The sequence below is a fragment of the Grampus griseus genome (genome assembly GCF_964374135.1).
Source record: "Grampus griseus genome assembly, chromosome: 12".
Classification (NCBI taxonomy): domain Eukaryota; kingdom Metazoa; phylum Chordata; class Mammalia; order Artiodactyla; family Delphinidae; genus Grampus; species Grampus griseus.
Window position 1 is genome coordinate 3,197,081 of NC_139006.1, and position 27,660 is coordinate 3,224,740.

Below are 27,660 nucleotides of genomic sequence, written 5' to 3' on the forward strand. Positions count from 1 at the left end.
ATGGCGGGCGCAGGCGACGAGCGGACGCCGCTGCTGGGCGCGCGGCGGGCGGCGTTCGAGGGCCGGCGCGCGGCGTGCGCGGCCGTGCTGCTGACGGAGCTGCTGGAGCGCGCCGCCTTCTACGGCGTCACGGCCAACCTGGTGCTGTTCCTCAACGGCACGGCGTTCGGCTGGGAGGGCGCGCAGGCCAGCCAGGCGCTGCTGCTCTTCATGGGCCTCACCTACCTGGTGTCGCCGTTCGGGGGCTGGCTCGCCGACGCGCGACTCGGCCGGGCGCGCGCCATCCTGCTCAGCCTGGCGCTCTACTTACTCGGCATGCTGGCCTTCCCGCTGCTGGCCGCGCCTGCCACTCGCACGGCGCTCTGCGGGGCCCCCCGCCCCACGCGCCTCCGCAACTGCTCGGCGCAGCCGTGTGCCGACGCGCCTGACCGCTACTGCGCGCCCGCCGCGCTGTCAGCGCTCGCGCTCGTGGGCCTGGGCGTGGGCGCCGTCAAGGCCAACATCACGCCCTTCGGCGCCGACCAGGTGAGGGCCGCGCAGGTGCGGGGCGAGGGGGCGGGGTCGCCCGCGGACCAGGAAACCCAAGTACCGTGGGGGACCGCGCAGGGTGGGCGCTGGCGCGCGGGGGCTGCAGACCGAGGGGCCTCCTTCCTTTAGGAGGGGGCCTTTAGGAGTTGGGGGGGGGCTTTAGGAGTTGAGACCTGGGGGAGAGCAGAGCGGTTTCTGGACTGGGCCTCTGCAAGTGCAAAGGCCCTGGGGCCAGAAGAGAGGGATGTTGCAGCTACCGTGGCAGTCGTGTTGCAGTACAGAACACATCAGCGTACCAAGTCTGTACGTACTGTACGCCTTAAACTTCTGGCAGGTTATGCGACAAGTATGTTTCAAACAAAAGAAGAAGTGGGAACAGGGGTGGCAGGCAGGTGCTTCGTGATGTGAAGCTTTGTAAAGAGTTTGAGGTCTGTTTTGAATACAGTAGGGAGCCTTTTTGGGGGTTTGAGCAGGGGTAATGTGATCTGATTTATGTTTCTAAAAAATTCAGTCTCTGTAGGGCGTGGGCCTGGCAGCTGTGGCTTGCCAGCCAAATCTGGTCTACTTCCTGTTTTTGGAGGGCCCACAAGCTAAGAATAAGACTGGTACTTAGTTTTTTGAACGATAGGAAAAAAGTAAAAAGAATATTTTTGTGGCAAATGAAAATGATAGGAAACTCAAATTTCAGCTTCCACAAATAAAGCTTTATTGGAACACAGCCCTGCACCTTCCTGGTCACATATGCTGTGGCCGCTTTCACAGTACGGTAGCAGCATCAAGTAGTTGTGACAGACTGAACGTCACTTAAAACTTAAACTATTTACACCCTGCCCCTTCACAGAAACAGTTTGCGGATGTCGGGTATAGAGACTAGGTTGTATGGGAAGTGCTGACAGCAGACAGATCAGGTAGGAGTCTGTTTCACTGGCCAGGTGAGAGAGGAGAGGTTTGGACTAGGACGGGGGCAGTGGACACGGAGTGAAGTGGTCGATTCAGGATAAGTTATGGAGGTAGAGGGGCCGGGGTTGCTAGTGGATCTTATGCAAGCAACAGGGAAGATAACTCCTGGGTTTTTGCGCTAAGTAGCCATGTGATTGCGAACATTTACGGAGGGCTTACTGTGCATCAGGCCGCGTGCCGAGTACTTTGTCAGAGTTCATAGGACTCCTCTGCTGTTACTGTGCCCATTTTACAGATGAGGAAACTGGGGCTTGAGAGGTTAAATCATTTGCCCAGTGATACAGAGCTAGTACGTGACTGAGCCAGGGTGCAAGAGCCTGGCCTCTGCATCTGAACTTTAATCACCCCTGTGAAAGGCGACGCCTTATAATGATGTTGGAAATACTAGTTGCCTAATGTCCTGAATTCTTCACTTCCTTCTCTGCACCGTGGAATGTGGTTTCCATACGTGAACTCATTTGAATCTCATGTGAATCTCATACCCATGTTTTAAATGAGAAAATGGAGGTGCAAAAAGATTTATTTCTTTTGTTGTCCTATAGGTAGTGAGTGGTCAAGCCAGGGTTTAGGTGCAGGTCTGATTTCTTAATGTGTCCTTTAACTGAGATGGGCATTCTGTGACGGCTTTGGTCTTTGGGGTGCCGGCAGCTCACAGCCCAACCGCGAAGGCACAGGACTGGGATTACCCATCTTTAAAGACCAGGCCACAGGACTAAAGTGCGCCCTGAGTGTTTAGGTTGTGCCCCGTACTGTACCGAGCGCTCTTCCTATGCCATCTTATCTAACACCTTGCAACAATTTATATCCCGAATTGTCCCTGTTTTACAGTAAACGGAGGCTTGGGCGGTTTGACCTACCCAGGTCCACAGCACGTGAGTGGAGGAGCTGGGTTTAAACCCGGAAAGTCTGACTTAAAAATTCCTGCTCTCCAGTAGATAATAGACGAGGGATTAATATTCCTGAAAAGAATGAGTGGTTCTGTAGAGGTTCTCTAGAAGGCACGACAGAATTTGCGCTCTTTTGATGTGTAATTAGATGTGGACCTTAAAAAGAAACGTGCTCTTCTTCAAGAGAACTGACCTCATCTTCTCTAACGTGACACTGCCATGGACAAAGGAGAGCCACTCTATATTTAAGGATATCAGAGAGACTTGACAGCCAAACACAACGTGTGCTTCATGATTGGAGCCCAGCTTTTCTAAAAGCCATTTATTGGGACGATTGTGATAACTTGATTATAGACCACATATTAGATAAAGTTGCATTGGTGTTAATTTTCTTAGGTGTGATAATGGTTTGTGTTATGTAGAAGAGTGGCCTTATTTTTAGGAGATTCATGATGAAATCTTTAGGGTGAAATAATGATGCTGTAACTTATTTTTAAATGGTTCAGCCCAAAGAGTACTTCATATCTATACAGAAAAAGAACTGAGGCTGTAAATGAAGGCTACAGAAGTGTATGCTTTACTATTCTTTCAACTTTTCTGTATGTTTAAAATTTTTTTTACTAAAAAGTTAAGGGGATGTCCATCAACTGATGGGTGGATAAAGCACGTGTGCTCTCTCCGTACAGTGAAATATCCTTCAGCAGTAAAAAGGGATGAAGTACTTTCTTCAACGTGGATGCACCTTGAAAACATCATGCCCCTGAAAGATGCCAGGCACAAAACACGGCATGTTATGTGATTCCATTTACATGCGATGTCCAGAATAGACAGGTCCACAAAGACGAGGAGGTTAGTGGTTGCCAGGAGTCAGGAGAGGGGAAAGGGAAGCAACTGTAAGAGGAAGTTTCTTTTTGGTGTGACAAGAAATGTGGAATTGGATAGAGGCGATGGTTGCACATCTGTGAATAGACCGAAAACCACTGAGTGGTACATTTCAACAGGGTGATTTTTTTATTATGAGAATTGTATCTCAGTGAAAAAAACATGTAAAAGGAAAATACTAGTACCCTTCAGCCAAGGTGCTTGCTCTGTGCCAGGTGCTTGCTGGTCTTCGAAGGGGATTTGAGAAGCGTCCCCCAGAGGTGCCGCACGGCTTGCGGGATTATACATTTATATATTCTTTTTCAGATTCTCTTTCTTTATAGGTTATACAGGATATTGAATATAGTTCCCTGTGCTACACAGTAGGACCTTGTTGGTTATTTTATATATAGTAGTGTGTTACCTATTAATCCCAAGTTCCCAATTTATCCCTCCCCCAGCTCTCCCCTTTGGTAACCATAAGATTGTTTTCTATGTCTGTGAGTCTGTTTTGGAAATAAGTTCATTTGTGTCATATTTTAGATTCCACATACAAGTGATATTATATGGTATTTGTCTTTCTCTGTCTGACTTACTTCGCTTTGTATGATCATCTCTAGGTCCATCCATGTTGCTGCAAATGGCACTACTTCATTCTTTTTTATGGCTGAGTAATACTTTGAAGGTACCTTTATGCTTCTCTATCACTGACGCCTTTGTCTGCGATACAGGGCCTCTAGGAGGCCCTCTGAGTGAGAGATGAATGGGGTCATGCTGTGCAGCCCTGAGAAGGAGGCCTTAGCTGACTTTTGAAGGAAGATGCACACCAGAGTCCGGGGGTGATGCTGATGTAAATCATGTCAGCCCCGTCTTTTCCCCCGAGGGATTAACCTTCCTCAAAGGTCACAGTCATTCTAAATGGATGGCTCCTGTAGTTGAACGAGTGAACTGAAAGAACTCTTTTTTACAGACAAAGAGAGCAAAGATACATTTTTTCTAGAGGGGAAAAAAAGAGTTGCGCTGTTATGTGTTTAAAGGAATTTTTCCAAATCAGCCAACTGTCTGACTCACTCCCCAGGATCCTGTTCCTTTAGCTGCACTTCTCTGAGTTGACCGCAGCAGTGTCTTTTGACCGGTCATATGATGGTCCCGTTTACCCTTGGTCGGGTAGGGCTGGAGGCAGGTGTACAGATGGTGACGTAATGTGACCCACATGAAGTGCGGGTGTCAGTCCAGGGCATGGAGGCATGTGACTTGCGGTTTATAGGAGCCAGCAGGCTCCTGTAAGAAAATTACTGCTATGTGGTTATTTAGGGTCTAGTGATAGGCTTAGGTTCCTGAAGTAATTTTAGTGAATTACACTTGGAAGTTCAAATAAGTCGACTGCCAAGTTTACCAGGATGTGTGCTGTGCCACTGTAGATACTGGGAAGGGCCGATATATAGTTCAGTTAAAACGTATATTGTCTGCTTTTTTTTTTTTAATTTTTTTAAAATTTATTTATTTTTGGCTGTGTTGGGTCTTCGTTGCTGCGCACGGGCTTTCTCTAGCTGCGGCAAGCGGGGGCTACTCTTCGTTGCGGTGCGCGGTCCTCTCACTGCGGTGGCCTCTCCCACTGTGGAACACGGGCTCCAGGCTCACGGGCTTCAGTAGTTGTGACCTGTGGGCTCAGTAGTTGTGGCTCGCAGGCTCTAGAGCACGGGCTTAGTAGTTGTGGCACGTGGGCTCAGTAGTTGTGGCTCGCGGGCTCTAGAGCACAGGCTCAGTAGTTGTGGCTCGCAGGCTCTAGGCACACGGGCATCATTAGTTGTGGCTCGCAGGCTCTAGAGCACGGGCTCAGTAGTTGTGGCTCACAGGCTCTAGAGCATGGGCTCAGTAGTTGTGGCTCGCAGGCTCTAGAGCACGGGCTCAGTAGTTGTGGCTTGCAGGCTCTAGAGCACGGACTTAGTAGTTGTGGCACGTGGGCTCAGTAGTTGTGGCTCGCGGACTCTAGAGCACGGGCTCAGTAGTTGTGGCTCATGGGCTCTAGAGCACAGGCTCAGTAATTGTGGCACACAGGCTTAGTTGCTCCGTGGCATGTGGGATCTTCCCGGACCAGGGCTCGAACCCGTGTCCCCTGCATCGGTAGGCAAATTCTCAACCACTGCACCACCAGGGAAGCCCCTGCATTAACTTTAGATATTATGTTTACTGGCCCCCTTTTAAGCTTGCCCCCCATCCTAATTACTTGTTTTTATATCTTTAGTTAAATTTTCTCTGTAACCGTGTCTGCTTACAGTTTTTTCTTCCCTCTGGTCTGTTTCCAGGATAGCATGAATATTTGAGTCCATTTTTGTGAAATTTAAACGCACTGTGGGGACTTCCCTGGCGCTCCAGTGGTTAGGACTCCGCACTTCCACTGCCCGGGGGCCCGGGTTCGATCCCTCGTCGGGGTAGTAAGATCCTGTAAGCGGCATGACGCAGCCAAAAATGATTAAAAAAAAATAAACGCGTTGTGTTCTCATGGAGAGCTGTCTTAGAAATGTAAGGCATCCTCCGTACAGATCATTTATTCAGTGATCATGCCAGCGTTTGGTCCAGGACCTCTGCTCCCTTCTGACGTGCGGGGGGCCAAGTTTAAGCTCCTCCTCCTGCTGCGGCTTATTTAAAACTCAGATTTTCAGTTTGAGACGGGGGTTACCAGATAATTACTTCAGGCATATTATTTGTTATCACGATATCCATGTTTAATCATTTTGGATTAAATTTTTTTTGGAGGAACAAACGATTTTGACTATATATTTACACCTGTACTTTGATCTTAAAAAGTAGAGGTTAAAAGTGTCATATTGCATAATATGACTGCTAAAAAGGTAGTTTCTGTGCATCACAACTGGTTGTTTAGGCCCCCATTGAAAACCTCCTCTCTTACTTAGGAAAGGAGATTGCTCTGTGGATCAGAATTCAGATCTGTTACTGGACCAGGAATTGTCCAGCCTTTTCACAACCTGTAACTTAAGGACGAGACAACAGAAGTTCCCAACACAGCAACACCTGACAGTCTTTGTACATGGTCCATTGTCAGCCTTTAGCTAATAAAGTTTGTTTAAACCTTTTATGAGGTGGAACTGGCTAGGAATGACTCTGGCTGGTGCAGAGCACATTCTCGTGGTGTCCACGCAGATGTGAGAAGCCATCCTCGGAGGGACGTCACGGGGTGCCCACCCCACACGGACTGTCCCTGCCAGGACGGGCTCCGGCTGGGCAGGTCTTGTGGAGAGTGCACACCTAGAACTCGCTTGTGTTCCCTGGTGCTTGTGTTTGTCTGCGTTGAGGAAATCAGTGATTTTTGCACCTTCCAGGGATCTCTGTCCTTATCAGAACTTCTCCTGATTCCATTGAGAGGCTTCCTGGTCTAAAAATAGCATGCGGTTTTAGTTTGTCTGTAATTTTCCCCTTGTTCCAGATTTATCAAGGTGTGGAGCTATATGGCTGTGAGTAGAAGTTGTTTCCAGTCCTCTGGAAAGTTGTTTAAAATGCAGATTCCTGGGCCCCAACCCCAGAGATGGTGAGTGGGTAGTCCTGGAACGTGGGTCCTGTGAATCTGTATTTTTAAGGAGCATGCCAGGCGTTTCCAAAGCAGGTGGTCCACGGGAGGTACTTGGAGAAATTCTCTAGGATTTGTTGGATCTAAGTATAGTTAAGAGAAACACTGCCCAGAATCTGCAGTAATTAAAAGCATAAAAGATACATTTTTTTTGTCAGGTTGTATCTGTAAACACCATTTTGATTGATTGGCTACATTTCTGGATTTTTTGGCTGTGTCTTGTGGGATCTTAGTTCCCCGACCAGGGATGGAACCTGGGCCCGGGCAGCGACAGTGCAGAGTTCTAACCACTGTACCGCCAGGGAATTCCCATGTGCTGCCTCTCTTAAAGGCTGTGGTGACAACAGTAATTGATATAAAGATATAATAATATATGAAAACATCGTATATGTTTTTCATCCTTGAGGATGATCACACGTTTTTAAGTCTCTTTCCTCCCGGTTATTTTAGGTTAAAGATCGCGGTCCAGAAGCCACGAGAAGATTTTTTAATTGGTTTTATTGGAGCATTAATCTGGGAGCAATCGTTTCTCTGGGGGGCATTGCCTACATTCAGCAGAACGTGAGCTTTGTCACCGGCTACACCATCCCCGCTGTCTGCATCGGAGTGGCTTTCGTGGCCTTCCTCTGCGGCCAGACCTTCTTCATCACCAAGCCGCCCGATGGCAGCGCCTTCACTGACATGTTCAGGATCCTGGTGTATTCGTGCTGCCCCCAGAAGCAAATCAGGGAACGCAGTCCTAGTGGGTGAGCACTTTATTCTCATCACAGGCTCAGTTTTCCACGTGACTTACCAACCGTCATAAATAAAGTGCTGGCTTATGTCTGTCCTGTGCTCACCGTGGAGGGGGACACGGGGCTGAGGTTGCAATGTCTCACGCCAGCTGCAGGAGGCGGGTGTGAGGTACTTTGTCTCCATCTTAAAGACAGACCGGCGGCCTCCCTCCTGGGCTCGCGCTTTTCATTTCTGACCTGCACGTTGGACTTCCTCCCGCTGCTGGTGTAAGATGGGGGCTCCCGACTACACAGTCGTGTAAAGGTGATAAAAGACAGAACCTTGCCAAGGGCATCGAAGAGACAGTGTACCACTTGATGCATTCCTTTGAATGAGAAACCAAGCAGTCGCTTACTTGGTCGCTGCCTGTCTGTGCTCCTTAAGCAGGAAGCTGCTGTGCGGGTCCCCGTGGCCCGTCCCCCAGGGGTCACTGCAGCCGCTCTTTGAGAAGGGCAGGAGAGCAGAACTGAGATGCAGGTAGGGTAACTCCGTCATCCCCTTTGCCGGGGACTTCCCGGTTTTAGCACCGTATGCCCACGACCTGAGGTCTTAAAGCCCAGAGTCCCGGGGCCCGGGGAGTCCTGGGCAAACTGTGGCGGAATGTCAGTCACCCTAGATGCAGATTAATGAAGCAAAGTCCAGAACTTAGCTCAAAAAGAGACTTCAGAATTTTTTTGTTGTTACTTTTTGATGTAACAACAACCTGTAGTAAAATACGTCCCTTTTGCCTATACAGTTCTGGGAAGTGTGACAGATGCCATCATGTAACCAGAGTGCATTCAGGATACAGAGTATGTCCATCCCCCCAGAAAAGTCCCCAGGACCCTTTGGAGTTGAGCCTCTCGGAATATTTTGATCGAGGCCGGTGTTGAGATGGGCGCTCAGTCCCTGAGCCGGAGGTTGACGTCCTGCAGGAACCTTCTGCAGGCCGACCCCGCGTCTGTCTGCCCCCTCATGGCTTGTCTGCGTGTGTCTAATTTATGTCCTTGGAGCCATAACAGCTGTCTGATGTTCCTGTACCAGAGCAGCTCTATGGCCCTGCCCCTTTGCTCCTGGCTAAACGTCTCTAGCTGCTTCAGCTGTCCCCATGCGGAATTCCGGCACAGCTAACCACCCCAGTGCCCTGGAATTCTAGTGGGTCAGTGTGGCATTCAGACTCATAATTCAGAACTGCAGCTGGTGGGACCACACTAAAGAATTTTTAACAGTTGAAGCCTCATTGCCTCAGCAGCAAGCAGTAGTGCTTTACCGGGGCCTCATTTTAATTAGGCAGAAGCAGGGTTTCAGATCCTAGATGTTTAGGCTACAGATTGAATGCCATTAGCAAAATATACTGTTAAATTTTCGGTGTGTCTGTGTGGGTGGTACCTGGTAGACAGTTCTGTGGGAGAACACCACTGCTTTGTGGACACTTGGGTTTTAATGCACACGTGGCATGGCGAAGTCAGTTTGGACTTAGGAATCTGTTTTCCCTTTAGATTGGTTTTTGAAGTCTTCCTTGGCACAATTAGAAAAGGACCAGCTTGCAGAAAAGTTGATGGTCTAGAGAATTCTCCAGCTGTGCTCTCCTTACGCACAGGTTAGGGCTGTATGACCTTGGGCAGGTTTATGACCTTGTAAAGCCTTCTTTACAAGGGTGGGAAAGGACCCCTCTCATAGGATCAGTGTGAGGCCTCAGTGAGCTAATAAGAGCCTGGGTAACGGTAACTAACTGATGAGGATGCTTTTGTGGAAGGTCACATCGTCAAGTTATCATCATCACCAGAAGCATCGCCCCTCCCCCTCTCGGCTCTTCCTTCACTGAAGAGCTGGTGGCTTCCCTGCGAGCCTCCCTCCCAGTCACACTGGTGTAATAGTAAAGCAGCTTGGCTTTGTAACAGTCGGTGTGGTCGTCAAGTCTTGACGTTTGATAAATGACCTAATATAAAATCCAGACAGTCCAGCACAGTAATTTTTCCAGATGCTCACCCAGTCACGCAGCCGACGTAGTTGTCATCAGCTTCGGATGAAACTGCGGACCTTCCTCAGCACAGTGGGGCTGGTGGCCAGGGTGACAACGCTGGGGGTGAGGTCAGCCACCTTTCAGATGGTGAGGGGCGATCCTGTCATATCTCCTAGTCTCAAGCAAAGGATGGTGGCTGCAGTCTCACTCTGGCTAGGAAGTCCTTCTGCCAGCTGTGTCCATGTGTCCCAGTGTTCAGGAATAATCTAGGTAGCTGTACTGGGTGGGGACCATTAGTGGGCAGCAGAATGCAGTTGGAGCAAATTCAGCACAGCAAGCGGGTTTCCTACCTCCAAACTTAATTTGTTACCAAATAATTGATTTCTGGGGGTGGAAGAAAACTAATTCCTTCATTTTATTTCCCAAAGTGAAGGCATTGGAGTCTTTCAGCAATCTTCTAAACACAGTCTGTTTGATTCATGTAAGATGTCTCATGGAGGGCCATTCCCGGAAGATAAAGTGGAAGATGTGAAAGCCCTTGTCAAGATTGTCCCCGTTTTCTTGGCTTTGATACCTTACTGGACAGTGTATTTTCAAGTGAGTGGTGACATTCAGGTTTCACTTCCTGTCTCCCCGTGAATGCCCCCCGGCACTCGTTCTGGCCGTCACTGAAGTGCGCGGGGTTCCTGGCTTTCTTTGTCACGAGTCTTCAGGATCTCGGAATCTTGTTTTTAGTTACGGACTCCTTTTTGCTGATTGAAATGTTTTGAAAACCTTAAAACGAAGCTAAGAATGGGGATGCTTCTGTTTTTCCAGACCCCACCTTTTAATATGGTTTCTCATTGGGATAATGGTTACTTCTTTTTCAAAGTTCATCTCCAGACAACTTTTATGGTGACCAAGTAATTGACCCGTGTTTACAAACCTGAGTGTTGCAAGTCTCAGCACGGTGTAGTCTGGGGGAGGGCGCACGCTGCGAGTGAGTGACAGCCGTGCTCATGTAATGACAGCTGCTTTCTACACCCAGATGCAGACGACGTATGTTTTACAAAGTCTTCATTTGAAGATTCCAGAAATTTCCAGTATTACAACCAATCCTCATACGGTGAGAACAGTTGAAATGATCTGAAAATTGTCTTTGGGGGTTTACGTGACAAATGGATTCCTTCTACCAATGGTAGATACTTTGTAATGACAGCAGTTAGCTTGAACTAAAAGCATTCCTTGAATGTTGAAATGGAATTTGAATGGAATGTTGAAATGGAATGTTTGCTTATTTCTGAGACTGTTTCCCATTGGTTATGTCCTTTGCTAGATTAAGTTGACTCCTGACGTTAACATTTCACCTGACTCTTCTTTCCCCCGAGAAAGCACAGAAAAACAAACGCAAATCCCTTTAGAAGTGGAAACCTTTTCTCAGTACCAGTGTCTTGAGACAGACTATTTTCCTAGGAGGTTATACTTTGTACAAATGAACTTCTTTTTTTTTTTTTTTTTTTTTTTTTTGCGTTACGCGGGCCTCTCACTGTTGTGGCCTCTCCCGTTGCGGAGCACAGGCTCCTGACGCACAGGCTCAGCGGCCATGGCTCACGGGCCCAGCCGCTCTGCGGCATGTGGGATCTTCCCGGACCGGGGCACGAACCCGTGTCCCCTGCATCGGCAGGCGGACTCTCAACCACTGCGCCACCAGGGAAGCCCTGATGAACTATTCTTGAAATAAGCTTTTCCCATTTAGATGTTAGTTGTCAGACGCGTGACTGCTGACACTGCAGAAAAATAAGCAGGTGTCTTCTGTGTTTCCCGCTTCCAGTTTCCGGCAGCCTGGCTAACCATGTTCGATGCTGTGCTCATCCTTCTGTTAATTCCCTTGAAAGATAAACTGGTGGATCCCATCTTGAGAAGAAACGGGCTGCTCCCATCGTCCTTGAAAAGGATCGCGGTGGGCATGTTCTTTGTGATGTGCTCGGCCTTCGCAGCAGGTGAGAAGCCGTTTCCGGTTCCGGTTGTGGGTGATGCGGAATGTGGCCACACGCCACGTGGCACTCAGGAAGTGTGTGTACTTCAAAAGAGGACATATATGGGTTATTCTAACCCTGACTGGTGTTCGTTTTCTAGTTTTTCATTTATGAAGCTTAAGGTTTTTTCCTAAGGATTTGTCTGGGTTTTGTTTTGGTTTGGTTTGGTTTTTTAGAACTATAACCAGTGAAATGCTCTGGAAAGAGACTTTTGGGTTGAATCAAAGGAGGCTTGTTGTCTCCTAGTGATTTAGATTTTAGACAACTGTTAACTGCCGTGTAGATGAAACTTCATAAATAAAGGTGTTAAATAATCCTCAGAGCTGTGATTCTTAATGTCAGGTCCATTAATCAGCTTTATATACCTGAACCCTTTGCACTTTTATGTAAAATTTTACGTGCATCTTCCTGGAGAGAAAGGTTTTTTTGTTTTGTTTTGTTTTTAAATCAAATACAGGTTTGTAACCAGCCTCCATCCCCCAGAAAAAAAAGAAAGAGGTTAAGAACTAATGCCTGAGTATTCCAGCACCTTCTGGGGGCTCCTTTCTGTTTGCATAATTCTTAGATTCTGAAGTATAAGCTGAAATATCGTGTGCTGATAAAGCTGAGCTGTTGCTGACTTTCTCACCTTGCTTTGGAGCTCTTCCTTCATTAATATTTGAAAACGATTGAACGGTGAAATAGCTTACCTATATAACAAGACAAGAACAGCTGCTTTCCTGAATCACCTATATGTCATCTCTGTTATGAGGAATATAATGTTAAGCACTGCTGAGATGGAGTTTAATATTCTCCGACAGTGCTTCACAGCAGCCTCCATCCACTCTCGCCAGGGTGAACACAGCACTAAATGTAGTACTGTCTATTGATATAGTACTCAATAGATTTAAAGAAATGAGTCCCTAGGCTTAAGAATTCTATATTCCAGACACTGGGACATCTTAGGAGACAGTTATGTTTTTTCTTAATCAAATAGGTAATTAAAGGGAGGGCGTGTCTGAATGAAGCTTTTGCTGTGTGCTTGCTGTGTGATTCGTTTCTCTTCCAGTCCTGTGCACATGGGGAGGTAAGCCAGAGCAGACGAGAGCTGGATTACAGCGGGGCTCTGATTGCAGGTCTCGTGCCGCAGAATCGGTGATGGGCAGAGCCGCTGTGCTGGGGTGGTGCCCTGAGTGCCTGCCGTGGGCCCGGCTTCTTCCTGGGCTGGGGAGCCCCCTCTCTGTGCCACGACCAGCCATTCACACCCCTTGGAAAGGAGGCCTTGTCCTCTCCCTGTGGGAAAGGCGAGGCTGCTGGTTCCCCAGGCATTTTCTAGCAGACTTCGGCTTTGGTTCCTCTAATACCGTCTTGTCTTCCAGTTTCATTTATGGCTGAATAGCTTCTCCGGGCTGCCCTGAGAACCCCAGGGGCTTCCCGGTGGTTTCTTTGCCTGTTTACGTGGGAAACGACAGCAGACAGGTGACTGTTGTCCAGCGGGGCAGGCAGTGCTGTCTTAAAAGTGCGGGCCGTGCCGGCAGTTCACTTCCTGCTCAGCAGGTCGGGCTGTCGTCAGGTGGCCACGGGCACCTGCAGAGAGGCAGGTGCTCTGCACTGTGTGACCACGGCCGCTCTGAACTTCAGCATCTGAATTGATCGCTTACACGCGGACAACACCGCTGAGGCTGGTGTCCTAAAGAGGCGCTCTTTGCTGAGTGGCCGGAAGTTGGGAAGGAGCTTAATGGCCACTGGTTTCAAGAGTTTAAACACCTGGCAACTGGACTTAAGCACAGTTTATTAAATTTAATGTAAGCAGTAACTGGTGTTTCGTGCCGTTTCATTTCCAGCTCCAGTGAATATTATTTAATTGGAACATTAATGACCTTTGAATACAGACCTGAAATCATTACAGCAAACCAAAGTTTTAATAGAAAAGAGACTATTTTGCCTTTTAGCTTACTACATTCAACCATGATAAATCAGGATCTTCCATTTAGTACCATCCCTGCCGGTAATAATTCTTTCTTTAAATTTTCTTAGATGAGAATCAGGCATGTCCAAGGGGTTTCTTCTAGTCTGCTTGAGAAAAAAAGAGGTGTGTTAATTTGTCAGATTTCCTCGCCCCTTAAGACTTGTGTGTGCTCTTAATTTACAGACATCATAGATGCTCACTGGAGAAAAGGGCACCTTAGAAACATAAAGGAGAAAATAAAAGTCAACTGTAATTTCCCCAGAGATGCTCATTCCTGGGATGGTGTGTATCCGTCTAATCCCGTTTGTGTGTCTCTGCATACATACACACACACCTTCTGTGTTTTTGCGAAAATGAGATACTGATGTGTAAGCAGATTTGAGCCTGAATAAGGAATACTAAGTGTAAGGAAACCATAAAAATATAATAAAAGCTACGCTTGTTACTATTGGGGGGTAGAAAGATCCCCCAAATACAGATGAGTCATCTCCCCTCATTTTCCCCTTCCTCCTCCTTTTCCTTCTCTCTCTCTCTCTCATACACACAGATTTAAGCACTCATAATTCCACCAGGGGCTTCCAAGGAAATCCTCTACCACCGTTCTGCAAGTGCATGGGAAAAATTATGTATGATGTGATGTGTGTGTGCGTTTATACTTCGTCACCTGCTTTAATAAAAAAAAACAAACCTAAAATATCCTTCCTCCGTGTCAAACATTCACGTGCAATCCTTTGTTGTTGGGTGTCGAGGATTCTAGTTTTCACGGTACGGTAATCACTGCAGTGAAATTGCTTTGTTTCTCGAATCCCTGGAAGTGTAATCACTGCATCCTTGTTTGATGTGTGTACATGACAGAGTTACCTTCCGTCATCCCAGGCTGATGGTACCCATCCGTGTGCCTCACGGTCTGCTCTTCCACTCAGCTGTGCCGTGGATGCCCTATTACCACAGCGGTTTTTAGGCAGGAGTCTGTGCCCGGACTTCAGGGCACGGAGAGCATCCTGGAATGGAGACAGAATCATCTGAGTGCCTTTTTCTTGGGTCATAGCTTTCGTTAGGAAAGAGTTCAGAGCCACTGGTCTACAGCACTTTTTAAAAAACTGTTATCAGGGCTTCCCTGGTGGCGCAGTGGTTGAGAGTCCGCCTGCCGAGGCAGGGGACGCGGGTTCGTGCCTCGGTCAGGGAGGATCCCACATGCCGCGGAGCGGCTGGGCCCGTGAGCCATGGCCGCTGAGCCTGTGCGTCCGGAGCCTGTGCTCCGCAATGTGAGAGACCACAACGGTGAGAGGCCCGCGTACTGCAAAAACAAACAAACAAACAAACAAACTTATCACAGAGTCAATCCACGGTCCTTAAAAGTTAAAAATACATAGATAGAAGTGCGAGGTGACCTAAATTCACTCCTAATCCCACCATCCAGTGATGACGCCTACACCTGTGTTTATATCTTCCTAGAATATTTTATTACAGCTAAATTGTTCTTTTTAAAACAACAGAAATGGAACAAACTATTCACAGTTTATAAGCTATTTTTATATACTATATATAATACCATTTTTCCAAGTCAATTACAAATTTAAATTATAGTTTTTGACAACGACGTAATATTCCATTTTGGGCTGTACTATCAGTTTTTAAAACCAGTCTTCTTATTAAACATGAGGGTTGATTCCAGTCTGTCCTACTTGAAGCAGTGCTGTGTGCACACCCTGACACGTCCGCACATGTGTGCTCATCTCGTGTGAAAGGGCCAGAGCAGCGTGCCGATGCGAGTCTGATCTCGCCGTGCCCTTGTCACACTGATTATTGTGTCCTGTTAATCTTCTCTTATCTGAAGGGTTACAGCATTCTGTATCTTTAATGTGTACTAGGAGTGATCTTAAGACTTTTTCCCAAAATGTGTCAGACATTCTCTTCTGTGTACGGTTGGTGTGTTGTGACCAGTTTTCTTGTGGGTTTTTCTTGTAATAGAGTGTAGATTGTCACTACTCAGAATTTTATCTCATTTTACGAATATTTTTCCCATTTTTTTCACTTTCCCTTTAATTTTGTTTGTGACATCTTGTGAAGTCTTATGTGATTCTTCATTTAGGTCCTGTACATTTTATGTTAGGTTTATTCCTAACTGCTTTTATGTATTTTGGTTTCTCACCTAGGAGATTTTTTAAAATTCTGAGTTTCAGTGAATTATTTTCAGATGGTTGCTTGTCTTGAAATTAACATAGTTTCTTTTCCTGCCTTCTTTATAAAAAGAAGGTATTTATTGTTTATTCAGGCCACACTGCCCGGCTTGTGGGACCTTAGTTCCCCGACCAGGGACTGAGCCCGGGCCTGGGCAGTGAGAGCGCTGAGTTCTAACCCCGGGCCGTCGGGGAGTCCCGTTTTCCTGCCTTCCTGCTGCGCCTCCCTGTGTCTCTTGTTTGGCAGGGTGGCCCGGCTTTCTCCAAGGCTGCTGCTGGTGACGGACGCCCCCCTTAATCCCTGACTTCAACGAGCGCACCTTCAGCCCCTCACTGTGGAAGGTTCACTCTCACCTCTGAGTTTGCATACGTATTCCTGACGATGTTACATATCTAAGCTTTATTTCAAGTTTGTATTTTTTGGCAGAAGTGAATGTTGAGTTTCTCTCAAATATCTTAGTTTGGTTTTCAGGAGGATTGCATGCCCTCCTTACTCCACCCCCTCCCTGCCTTTGGCTGCTCATGGTTTTTATTTATTTTAACATCTGGTATTTAACTGTTCCTGAATTTCTAAAATACACCCTGTTTGTTAAAAGGTCTGATTGGAATCTGCTAATTCCAGTCTGCTCAATAATCTGCTTTTATTGAGCGACTGTGCGTCTCTTTCTAACCAATATCAGTCTGGTTTGGTGTCAGGGTTATAGAGCTTCATAAAAGGTGTTGGTAAACTCCCTATTTCTTTTCTTTTTTAAAAAAATAAATTTATTTATTTTTGACTGTGCTGGGTCTTTGTTGCTGCGCGTGGGCTTTCTGTAGTTGCGATGAGTGGGGGCTACTCTTCATTGCGGTGCGCGGGCTTCTCATTGCAGTGGCTTCTCTTGTAGTGGAACACGGACTCTAGGCGCATGGGCTTCAGTAGTTGTGGCTCACAGGCTCTAGAGCACAGGCTCAGTAGTTGTGGCATGTGGGCTCAGTAGTTGTGGCTCATGGGCTCTACAGCGTAGACTCAGTAGTTGTGGTGCACGGGCTTAGTTGTTCCGTGGCCTGTGGGATCTTCCCGGACCAGGGCTCGAACCTGTGTCCCCTGCATTGGCAGGCAGATTCTTAACCACTGTGCCACCAGGGAAGTCCAAACTCCCTATTTCTGAAGGCAGGGAGTATTTTAACAGGATGAGAATTATCTGTCTGCTCCCAGGAAGTTCCAAGTCTTTGCCTAGAAAATCATATGAGTACATCCTCTCTGAAAGGAAATGTAACTTTTCCACCTTTTTCTCAGTTTTGTACAGATCTTGTTTTTTCTTGAATCACTTAAGCTTTTTATTTTTTTAATGTCCCTAGTAAATCATTTATTGAGTTTTAGAAAAATTGTTAGAGTGGAGATAAAAATAGTGTTTTAAATAAATCTGATGTGTTTCCTTCCTCATTTCTAGTTTCCCTTTTTTATGTGCTCTTTTTTTATTAGGCTTGCCAAGACTGTATTTTATAATTTTTCCTTAGACGTCTGTCTTGAATTTATCATTTGATTGTTTTTATGTTTTCTAAGCAGAGAATTTAAGACATTAATTTCTATTACCTTTGGTTTGTTTTGTGGGGTTTTTCTTCTCATTTCTTGAGTTAAATTCTTCACGTGTTTTTGTTCTTTCTTAACAGTAAAAACCACATAATGGCATGAATTGGCCTGTTACTGTTGCTTTACCAAGGTCTCTTGCACTTTGATTTGTTGTAGTGTGTTTTTTCTCCCTACAAATGTTGAAACTATGTTTTTTATTTTCTTTTTGATCCAAGAGTAATTTTACAGAAGTTTTTTTCATTTCATAATATTGATGCTTTTGTTTATCCATTTGTTAATGAAAAAGCTTTAATTGAGGAGTTGGGGAAGTTCCTGGCTTTATAATTCTGTACCATGGACTTCAAGGCTTCCGTTTTGGCCAGTGTTACTTTCTAAAAACGTTCGTGGGGTGCCGCATAGGATGGCTCGCAGGTTGTCCTACCGTCAGCTGAGTGGGTCAGATCCCTTGTAGCAAGAGCCCTGAAGTCCAGTGCTGCCAGGGGCCTGGGATCACGGCGATGGCCTGTGTCCAGGGATGCTGTGGTCTGGGCGGGGCCCATTAGAACGGAGCCCCGCGAGGGCACAGGTGTTAAAGTGTCCGTAAAGTTCGGGACCTGGGTCTGCCCTTGGGCCTCCGATGCAACCAGTTGCCCGGCAAAGCCTCATCTTTCCATCTGCTCGCTCTGGTGAGGACCGAGAGGGTTCCTGGGTCTCAGAACCTCGCTGCGTTCCTAGCAGATGACGACGTTTCACTCACGAAGGTCTGTGGCTTGTGTCGTCCCTGGGGAGGGCACGCGCCATCCTCGGGCAGTAGCGCTGTGGCGGGAGGCGCACACGGGGACCCTAAGGCCCGGCGGAAGCCCAGCTCACACCCCGACGGTCGCTGAGGCCGGCGCCCCTGTCTCTGCCCAGCTGCTGGCTCCGGCTTGCTTCTCCCGGGCTTGCTGCGGGCGCGGGGCCGTGCACCTGACCTTCAGCGTGTTCTCTTGGTGCCCGTGCGCTGTGGTTGGCACGCCTCCCTTCTCGGTGACTCTGCTCGTCCTCTCCCTCACTCAGACCTTTGCCACTTTACGCTTTAGTTCTTGCCTCGCCGGCAGCGTTGGATTTTCTTTCGTTTTGACGTGATGTGAGTCCGTGTCTTTAACTGAAGAGTTTGGCCCGTCGATGGCTGTGGCGCTCTCCCAGCATCGGCCCTTACGTTGGTCTGTGCCGGTGCTCCTGGGCCCGTCCGTCAGGAGCTCTGCGGGCTGCGCAGCCCCTGCGTCGTCTGGAGGGCTCGCCCTCACCCTCGGCCTCTGTTCTCTGCGCTGTCCGGCCATCCGTCCCACCAGAGAGGAGCTTCAGTGATTTCTCACATTCTTGTCTCTTGGGGCTCAACCCTCGTTATTTGTGTCCCCCTTGCCAGCGCCCCTTCGTTTCCGTTACCTGTTCACCCCCAGTCCTCACGGAGTCGTGCTTTCCTAACTAATAAGAGCGCAGAACAGATCCCGTCCGACAGTTTACTTCCGTTCTCTGCCAGGCCTTGCAGAAGTACTAAATCTGTGTATCGTCCCCACCAGTACTGCCCCATCTCGCACACGCGCACATGCACACACACACACACATGCACACACACACGCACGCGCACACACAGGCAGACACGCATGCACACACGCACACGTGCACACACAGAGACGCGCACACACAGAGACACAGGCACACGCACACGCGTGCACACGCACAGACACGCACACACACCGACACACACAAACGCATGCACACACAGGCAGCCACGCACACACACAGACACACACGCACTGTCTTAAGCCTCTCTTGCCTTTCCTGTGGAGGACAAGAGTCTTCTCCAGCTTCAATATTTATTCCCTTAAAACAGGCTGAGTGGGTGCTTCCCCCTCTGCTCTTGGATTGGACGGAGCCCTTCCAGCTAGAGGGTTGGTGGCCAGCACAGCGCAGTGATCTTCCGGTCTCAGGGCAGTGGCCCCGGGCTGGCTGGAGCTCGGCCCACGCAGAGGAAGCCCATAGTGCTTTATCCTGTGCGTTGAAGGTGCTCCAACCAGGCTGACGCCACGGCCCCCTTGGTGCTGCCCGCTGCCCTGCCAGGGAGCAGAGCTGTCGCTGTGGACAGGGCCCTCAGTGCCATCACCAGCGTCCTGATAACCGCTGGGCTGAGCTGCACGCGCCCCGTTCCAGAGCAGCAGGCGCTCTGCAGTGACCGCTCTGCATGCCTGGGCCCGCTCTGTGTTTCTCAGTCGCAGGACGGGTGTGAAGGTCGACTCACCTCTGGGAGGTCTCTCTTTCCCTTGGCCCTTTGATGTGTTTTCTCTTTGTTTGCACATTTCATTTGAGGTATGTTGTGGGCTGCAGATTACAGAGTTTGTCTTTCATCCAGTCAGTCATACCCTGGTCTTTTCTCATGCTCAGGTTTTGAAAGGAATATTTTTAATATATTCCGTTGTCCTCTACGCAGACTCCTGTCCTTCCTCATACGGTTTTAAATATGTGCTTTTACATATACATTAGATATTATGGCCCATTATTTCATCTGCAGTGAGAACCCTTTAAAAACACAACCTAGCGACACCTTTACCTTGAGAAGTCGGTCCCACACGTTGTTTCAAGCTTTATTTTGACCTGCTTATGTTTTGTTTTGTGGAGAGTAGCTGTTTCTGTCTTGCTTATCTTCCCATGTCTTTCTGCCCCACGAGACAGATGACCGATGACCCAGTGAGGTCTTGGTGCTGCTGAGGGCAGAGGGTGGTTCGAAGAGTCCGGGTTACAGTCGTCCCGCTTATCCCTGGGTTTGCTTTCCGTGGTTTCAGTGACCTCACGGTCAACGGTGGTCCGAAAATACCTACAGTACAATGAGATTTAGAGAGAGGGGAAGACCACCTTCACGTAACTTTTATTACAGTGTATTGTTATAATTGTTCTATTTTATTATTAGTTACTCTTGTCAATCTCTTACTGTGCCTGATTTATAGATTAAACTTTATCAGAGGTATGTGTGTGCAGGAAAAAACATAGTATATGTAGGATGTGGAACTGTCCTGGGCTTCAGGCATCCCCTGGGGGTTTTGAACGTATCCCCCAGAGAGAAGGGGGGACCACTGTACTTTGCTGATAAGGTTAAGCCCGTCTGCACAAGGAAACTGGCATTAGTAGTAGTTGTGGTAGTTGTAATAGTGATGACGATCAGTGAATCAGCTTAAATCTGTTCCCTTGAGGGGGAAAAACATCTCCAAATTCATTACCTTCTGATAAGTAAATAGCACGATTAACCTTTTTGTTGCAGGACTGTTTAGCTCTCCCCTGCTCCCCCTTTTAAGAGAAATAGAAGGTGTTTAGGCGAGCAGTCCAGAGATTTGAGGATTGCGTTAACCATGTTGAACACTGGTTTTATAGGGCACTGCAGGGGCCCCCATGAAGTGTGGGTTATATGACCTCTGTTTCTTAGTAACCTACCTCGGAAGCTGAAAGTAGGGAGATTCCTGAGGTCGGGGGGTTCTGGGGGAAGCTATGTTATCGGGCATTATTCTTTCATGTATTTCTCAGAATCATCAACAGACATCTTGTACCAAGCATCTAGTTTTTTAGTTTAATTGCAAATGTTAATGAACAAATGCTCATAACCTACTTATGAATTGTAGGGATTTTGGAAAGCAAACGGCTGGACCTCGTGAAGGAGAAGACCATTAACCAGACCATTGGAAATGTCGTTTACTATGCTGCGGATTTGCCAATCTGGTGGCAGGTCCCTCAGTACGTGCTGATTGGCGTCAGTGAAATATTTGCGAGCATCGCAGGTGAGGTTCCTTCCCGTCGGGGCGTCCGCGTCCAGTCCTGTCTCAGCACGATAAAGCCCGTGCTGTTCCTTCTTTGTTAGGCCGCGTCGAGACAGAAACAGCACAGTGCTTGGTGGGTGCTGGTGGGCAGTTGTGGTGCGGAAAGTGAATTGGTGAGGAAAGAGCAGTGCTACAGCTGAGGCTCTCCTTTCTTGGTGTAAAAGGATCCCCAGAACCTCAACATGAAGTTCATGTACCGTAGAGGGTCAACAGGACAGAGGAGAGAAGAAGGAAGACCCCCGTCAGGGCTACCCGGCAGTTGCTAATAACCGCGCCCTGCAGTCCCGCCGCCACGGCCGGGCCTCGGGCGTCCCTCACTGCCTGGCCCTCAGCGTCTCCATTCAGATTTATAAGGAAGCAAACCTAATTTTTAAAACCTGTTCTCACAGGCCTCTCTTCCCTATTGGTGAGATCATGTGGTGGCATGTGGACAAGTAAATTCCGTGCAGGCCTGTTCCCAGCTGCTGGGAGCGAGGGAAGGAGAAAATGAGTGATGCCCAGAGCGGTGGGGCTGGGAGGCCGGCACTTTTCACCTCTCCTGCCTCCTACAGCGCTCACGCGGACTGGCTAATGAACTTGTGGAGGGAACGAGTCGCACGGGGTGGCCCTTCCTTTAGAGCACAGTGCAGATCTCCATGTCTGCTTATTACAGTGGTGATTCGGTTTATAGATGCACCTGCTGAAACTGTTCTAAAAGACCTTGCCTTTCAGATAGAAATCCTGAGTAGATTTCCCCATTTTAGTGTAAGTACTTTGTTTGCAAACTCCCGTTAGTTAAGAATGTAGGCAAATTTTGCTTCTTCAAACTTTCTTTCCATGAGGAACGAGAAATTCCAAGAGCTGACAAGTCAAATGCTGCCTTCAAGTGTGAAGGCGGGAGGTGACTGGCCACCTCGCGGAGTTTCTAGGGGCTGTGACAGCAGGAGGTGAGCAACCAGCCTGGGTGCTGTCTCAGAGCCGCGCCCCAGAGCCCGGGTGTCCGAGGGCAGCGGCGCGGGCGCGGGCGCCCTGCTCCTCTCCTGAAATGCCCTCCTTTTCTTCCCCAGGCCTGGAATTCGCGTACTCGGCCGCCCCCAAGTCCATGCAGAGTGCCATCATGGGCTTGTTTTTCTTCTTCTCTGGCGTCGGGTCCTTCGTGGGCTCAGGACTGTTGGCACTGGTGTCCCTCAAGGCCATCGGGTGGATGAGCAGCCACACGGACTTCGGTAAGGCCCCCCTCGCGGCCCCCCTTCCCGTCGTCGGCAGTGACCAGCGCCCCAGTCCTCGGGCCGCATGGGGCGCCCGGGACCAGACGCGGTCGGCGTTGCTGGGCTGCCCCGGGAGCCCCCGGCCTGCTCCCTGCGCCCCGTCAGACCACCCGCCTGCCCTCGTTTACCCACGTCCCTGATGGTCTCCTGGGGACGGGTGGGCCTCTCCTGCCCCAGGTCGCCTCCAGCAGTAGCTCTGTGGCTGCTGTTTTCTCGGAGCGTCTGTGATGAGTAGACTGACCCTCCCACCTTCAGGTCCAGCACTAGTTTTATTTTATTATGAGGCAAATAAAATCTGTATCACAAATTTCCTTTCATTTATCAGGTTGGCCAGAAAGTTTGTTCGGTTTTAAGTAAAGCCACGTTTTTCATTTTCATGAAGAACTTTATTGAACAACATATTCACTGACCTAACGAACTTTCTGGCCAACCCAGTATCTTATTTTCGTATTTTTTTTCTTTTCCTGACGGTACCTTTTAATTTCCTGCTGTTAAAAAAAAAAGAGAGAGATAATAAGTTGCCTTGTTAAAAACAAGTATGACTCATTATCACTCCTAATGGGGTTTTACAGCTAATGCCAGTAGGTGGCAGCTTGCGCAGAATCACTCCCAAGAGATGAAAGCTTTGCTGTTTCCATATCGATGTAGCCTTTAAGCAGACCCAGGAGGTGCAGGTGTGCTGCTTCTTCGTATGTTGTACCAGTAAAAACCACCATATTGCTTTTCCTTGTATAGGCGTGTGGCGTTTGCCGTCCCCTGTAGAAGGAGCAGCAGGTGTGATCCCAGATTTTGTGGCTTCTCTGTGCTCAGTACCCCCTGGGTACTGAGCCACTTCTAGGTTCTAAATCCCCTTGAAAATCTGGTGAAAGCTTAGAGACTGTTCTCCAGAAATTGCAGAATTCCAAAAGCCCTCCCATGATTCAGTTAAAATTCCCGTCTTGAGGGGGGCGTTTCGGCCCAGAGACCCCTGATGCAGCTTCCAGAAACCGGGGCCCCTGCTGCCCCCGGGCACCACGGGTGATGTGTCCAGCTGGTCCGGCTGTGAGAGCCAGTGGTGTGCGCGGCAGGCCCTCCTGGCTGTGCTGAGGGGGGCTGTGCTCATTACTCCTGCCCCTCGGAGGGTAAGTCCAGTTACACAGGGTTCTGGGAGTTCTCCTGCGCTCTTGGTGTCACGTAATCTGTTTTGTACGTGTGACAGACCTCCTTCAAAGAAAGACTTGTTATCGGGACCACACCTCGGTAGTTCTTGAGATATAGATTCTGTTTTTTTACTTTCATGTGTATCTTAAAGGATCGATTGGTTTCTGGCATTCCCATTGCTTTCCAGTGATTTAATCCACCCCCTCCCCCCACAGCCGTTACTAATTTAATAACTGGTAGTTTACCTGTCACTCATCCTTTACTTCTGACAGGTAATTTTAAAACTTTTCATTGTGAGGTTTATGTCCGGTATTGATGCACGTGGCACACGTGGACAGATGTTGGACCTGGATTCTGTTCGTTGTGTTATTTTCACGAAAGAGAAGTACCTTGTCGTGTGTCCTGGATCGGCTGCCCTGTCCAGGAGTGCAGGGTGGCCTCTCCTTGTTTTCCCTCCAGTTCCTCTGCCCGGAGCCCCACGTCCAGTGAGGTGAGAGGACGTGGCAGGTCGGCTCCCGCGTGGTTAGGGGCAGGTGGCTGTCACGGGCGGTGGTTTGGAGAGAGAATGGGACAGGTGACACCTCCTCCTCGCCGCCCCCACATCCTTGTTTCTGTAGGAGGAGCAGCAGGTGTGATCCCAGATTTCACGGCTTCTCTGTGTCCTGGGCTCTCCCCGGCTCTGCCTTTCGGCAGGTCCTGCCTGCATTAGGGCTCCGGCGGCAGTGGGGCTGGCTTAGCGTTTCCTGACTGACACGTGGGTAACTTGCTGTCAAGTTCCAGGACCACGTCTGAAGGAAGAGTCCCCAGATTCTCCCCTCGTTGTTTTCTTCTCTCCCTGTCCTGCCCCAGGCCTGCTTGTCCTCGTTATTATTATTATTTAGACTGGGAATCACGTCCGTACTGTGAAGGGCACTGGTCTTAAGTGCACAGCCTGGTGTGCATTTCGTCCAGATCAAAATGCAGGACGTGGAAGGGTTCCTTCTGTCCTTTCTGACTTAAGCCCCCAGCCCCCGGCCCCCGGCAAGATGAACTCTGTTCTGAGGTCGGCCCTGCTGAGTCCTGTGGCCTCTCTCGTCCGTGGCCGTGGCCTTTCACTCAGCACTGCGTTCTCAGAGTCATCCCAGTGATCGGTTCTTTGTTATTGCTGCGGAGTATCCGTCGTACGAATAAGTCAGAATTCATTTATCTGTTCTGCTGCGTGTGGGTGTTCGTGGTGTCTCCAGTTTGAGGCTGTCGCAAATAAAGCAGCTGGGAATGTTCTTGTGCATATGTTTGGGGGACACATGAAGCTTGTTTATTGGGGCCCAGGAGTCAGTCTTATCAAATAGGAAGCACCCAGAGTTTACCGTGTTTACATGCGATTACCTTCTGTCTGTGAAGAGGCCCAAGAAAGTACAGGGTGATCACTTTTAGGTGGTGGGCCCAGTTCTGCAAACCCTTCCTAACGCCAGGCTGCGACGGGCCCTGGCAGGGAAGACACGGCGCACAGTTTGCTCGGCCTGCCGGCTTTGAGCTTTGGAAGTTGTAAATGACTTTTAGTTTGGGGAGATTGATGTTTCAGAGCTGGCACTGCAAACGGCGTGAGTGGTGTTTCGACGACAGCCGCGCTGAGGCGGCAGCAAGCAGCACTGCCGCGCTGGCGTCTGCAAACCAGGGTCCAGGGGGCGGGATCGCTGTGTCCAGGGTGGAGCCCGCCCGCAACAGGACCAAACCACTGTTTGCAGCTCTGACCACTGTTGAGTAGATAACACGGTCTGGTAGAAATGCTAGGTGGTGCTGGATCTCTCCCCAGAGCAGCAAACATAGGAAATCACTGTCTTCTACAGCCTGAAGGAGTGAGAATTCTTTAAAAACGTGTGAGTGCTTATTATACAAACGTGCATTATATCTGTTCATTAGTTCTGTTAAATAAAAGCAGTGTTAAACGTCCGATTTTAATGAGTATATGTTCAGATAGAAAAAGGAAGTTGCAGAATAACCCAGCTTGACCGAGACCTTCAGAGGAAAGGAGTCTGGCGTTTTAAATAAGCCAATGGGAGATGCTTTTGAAGCCGGTCAGAGAGCACAGCAGCCTGTTTCCTAAGATGCCAGCGTCCTCCAGAGACGCTGCTGATGCGCCGCCCCGTCTGCCCCTCTGTTCGGCAGTGTGCCCGGCCCTTTCCAGTGGGTGACCAGCGGCGTCAGCGGTAGACCGTCCAGGGTTGCGGTGACGCCGTCTTTGTTGGGAGCCGGGGTGGCGTGCTATGTGCGGCCCCAGTGTCCCCTCCACACAGCCCTGCGTCTCCACGCCGCGTGGCCGCTGCTCAGGGGACAGATGGCAGCTTTACAGCCCTGGTGGCCCCGGACCTACGTGTGGACTGGGGCTCCTAACGGGGCCCCGTGAAGAGGAGGCGGCCGCGTGGCCCGGGTGCTGTCTCCACATTTGACAGGCAGGGAACCTGGGCCCAGAGACCAAGACGCTGGCATTTGAGCCTCCTTGGTGGAGCTCCGCGGTCCATGCCCTTAACCTCCGCCGCCTCGGCATTGATCGGGCACTGAACGGAGCCTCGCACGTAGGACGCCTTGCGTGGTGCTCGGGCCAGAGTCAGCCATTCAGTGTGTCAGCTCTTAGGGTTAAAGTGGGCGCCTGTGTATCAGCCTGCAGCCTGAACTTTTTAAGGAGAAACGTGAAAAGCAAGCTTGTGCCTTCCCCTAGCGCGGGGAGTGTGTGTTCAGCCGTCTGTCCCGGCCTGTGACGGTACTTCGTTTGATGTCAGGTGACGACATGGGAGTCCGGCACTCACACCTGACGTGCCATCCAGGCTGCGTCCTGGCCCGACGCGCGGTCTTGGCGCGTGTGCAGACTGTAGACCCAGGCGAGGAGGGCCGTCCGCCGCAGGATCTGACGTGGAGACAGTGGGGGCCCCTCATCGTGTGGGGGCAGGAGGCCCCAGCCCGGAGCCCGTGTTGAGACGCAGCTGACTCACAGTGGCTTTGGAAACAAAGCACTTGTGTATTTTGAATTAGGGGTAGGATTCTTTTCTCTCTTCCTTGTTTTTCTTTTTTAATGACCACAGTTAAAAGTCGCCCTGACCTTCGTAGGAACCAAGTTAAATAAGTAAAACCTTTTAAACTCTCTCTAAGTGCGGCTTCCGTGCTGCTCTCTTTCCTTGTCTCTAGGCAACATCAACGGCTGCTATTTGAACTATTACTTTTTTCTTCTGGCCGCTATTCAAGGCGCTACCCTCCTGCTCTTCCTTATTGTTTCCGTGAAATACGACCTGCAGCGGCCGAGAGCAAACGGCACGCCCGCCAGCAGGAGGACCTGATGCTCCTGCAGCCCGTCAGGTCTGTTGGACGGACAGATGGACAGACGGATCCGTGGGAAGGTGCTCTGGGGGCTCGCAGAGCAAACGGCTGACTTCCCTAAAACTTGCGTGGTGCCGGGGTTGGTTCCCTCTTTTCCACCCGCGGCCTAGGTAAGTGCCTTCCTGCGGTTGAGCCCTGCCGAAGGCCCCCGGGCGCCCTGCCGCCGGTTTCCCCTCTGACAGACACCTGCTGCCGCGGGTACAAAGTCTCGGGAGACGACACCCGTGCTGGTTGGCGTCCCGGTATTTTAAACACATCTCATCCTCTCCTTCCCACAGAACACGCTCTCACTTTTTCTTCTTCTGATGAATAAACATGTGTTTATATTGAGGTAGGGAGGGTTTGTTAAGAAATGAAAGTGTGGTCAAGTGCTGGCGAGGTTTTAAAGAAAAGTCCCGCTGATGGTTTCTCTCATGAGCCGCAGATCCCGCACGTGCGGGTCCTCGGCACAGGCCGGTGGTGAGTGTGTTCTGTCTGCTGCTTCACGTAGTGCCGAGTTCTCAAACCATCGCCATTGCTCTCTTGTTGCTCTTTCCTTAAGAGCGCAATGTTTCATTAAAACCTATTTAAGACTGTGTGTTCCGTCTCAGCCTGCAGAGCAGCCTAACGCGTGTTTTAACCCTGCCTGGTCAGTCCTTGTGTACAATTTCATTCTGGTACCGTCGAGACTGAAGACCCACCATGGTGGGTGGAAGGAAACCCCTCTTCCGAGCAGCACCGCTGTGATTGGAGGCCGTTGGCAGCGCTCGTTGCGGGCCGGGGCTGTCCACAGTCACCGACGCTGGTCGCACTGTTCTCCGTGACATGGGGGTTCGCATTTTGTCTAATAAACCGTTATCTATTTGTTGCTGTA

General features: G+C 49.4%; 1 protein-coding gene across 1 annotated transcript; it reads left to right on the forward strand.

Moving 5' to 3' along the window:
* SLC15A4 (solute carrier family 15 member 4) lies at positions 1–27,660 on the forward strand (the record flags this gene model as incomplete). The annotated part of the gene is made up of 8 exons (XM_082667178.1): positions 1–525; positions 7,273–7,568; positions 9,967–10,135; positions 10,566–10,643; positions 11,349–11,517; positions 20,878–21,033; positions 22,119–22,277; positions 26,619–27,660. 8 exons carry the CDS (start codon positions 1–3, stop codon positions 26,765–26,767), a joined length of 1,701 nt encoding a protein of 566 aa, XP_082523304.1. The 3' UTR covers positions 26,768–27,660.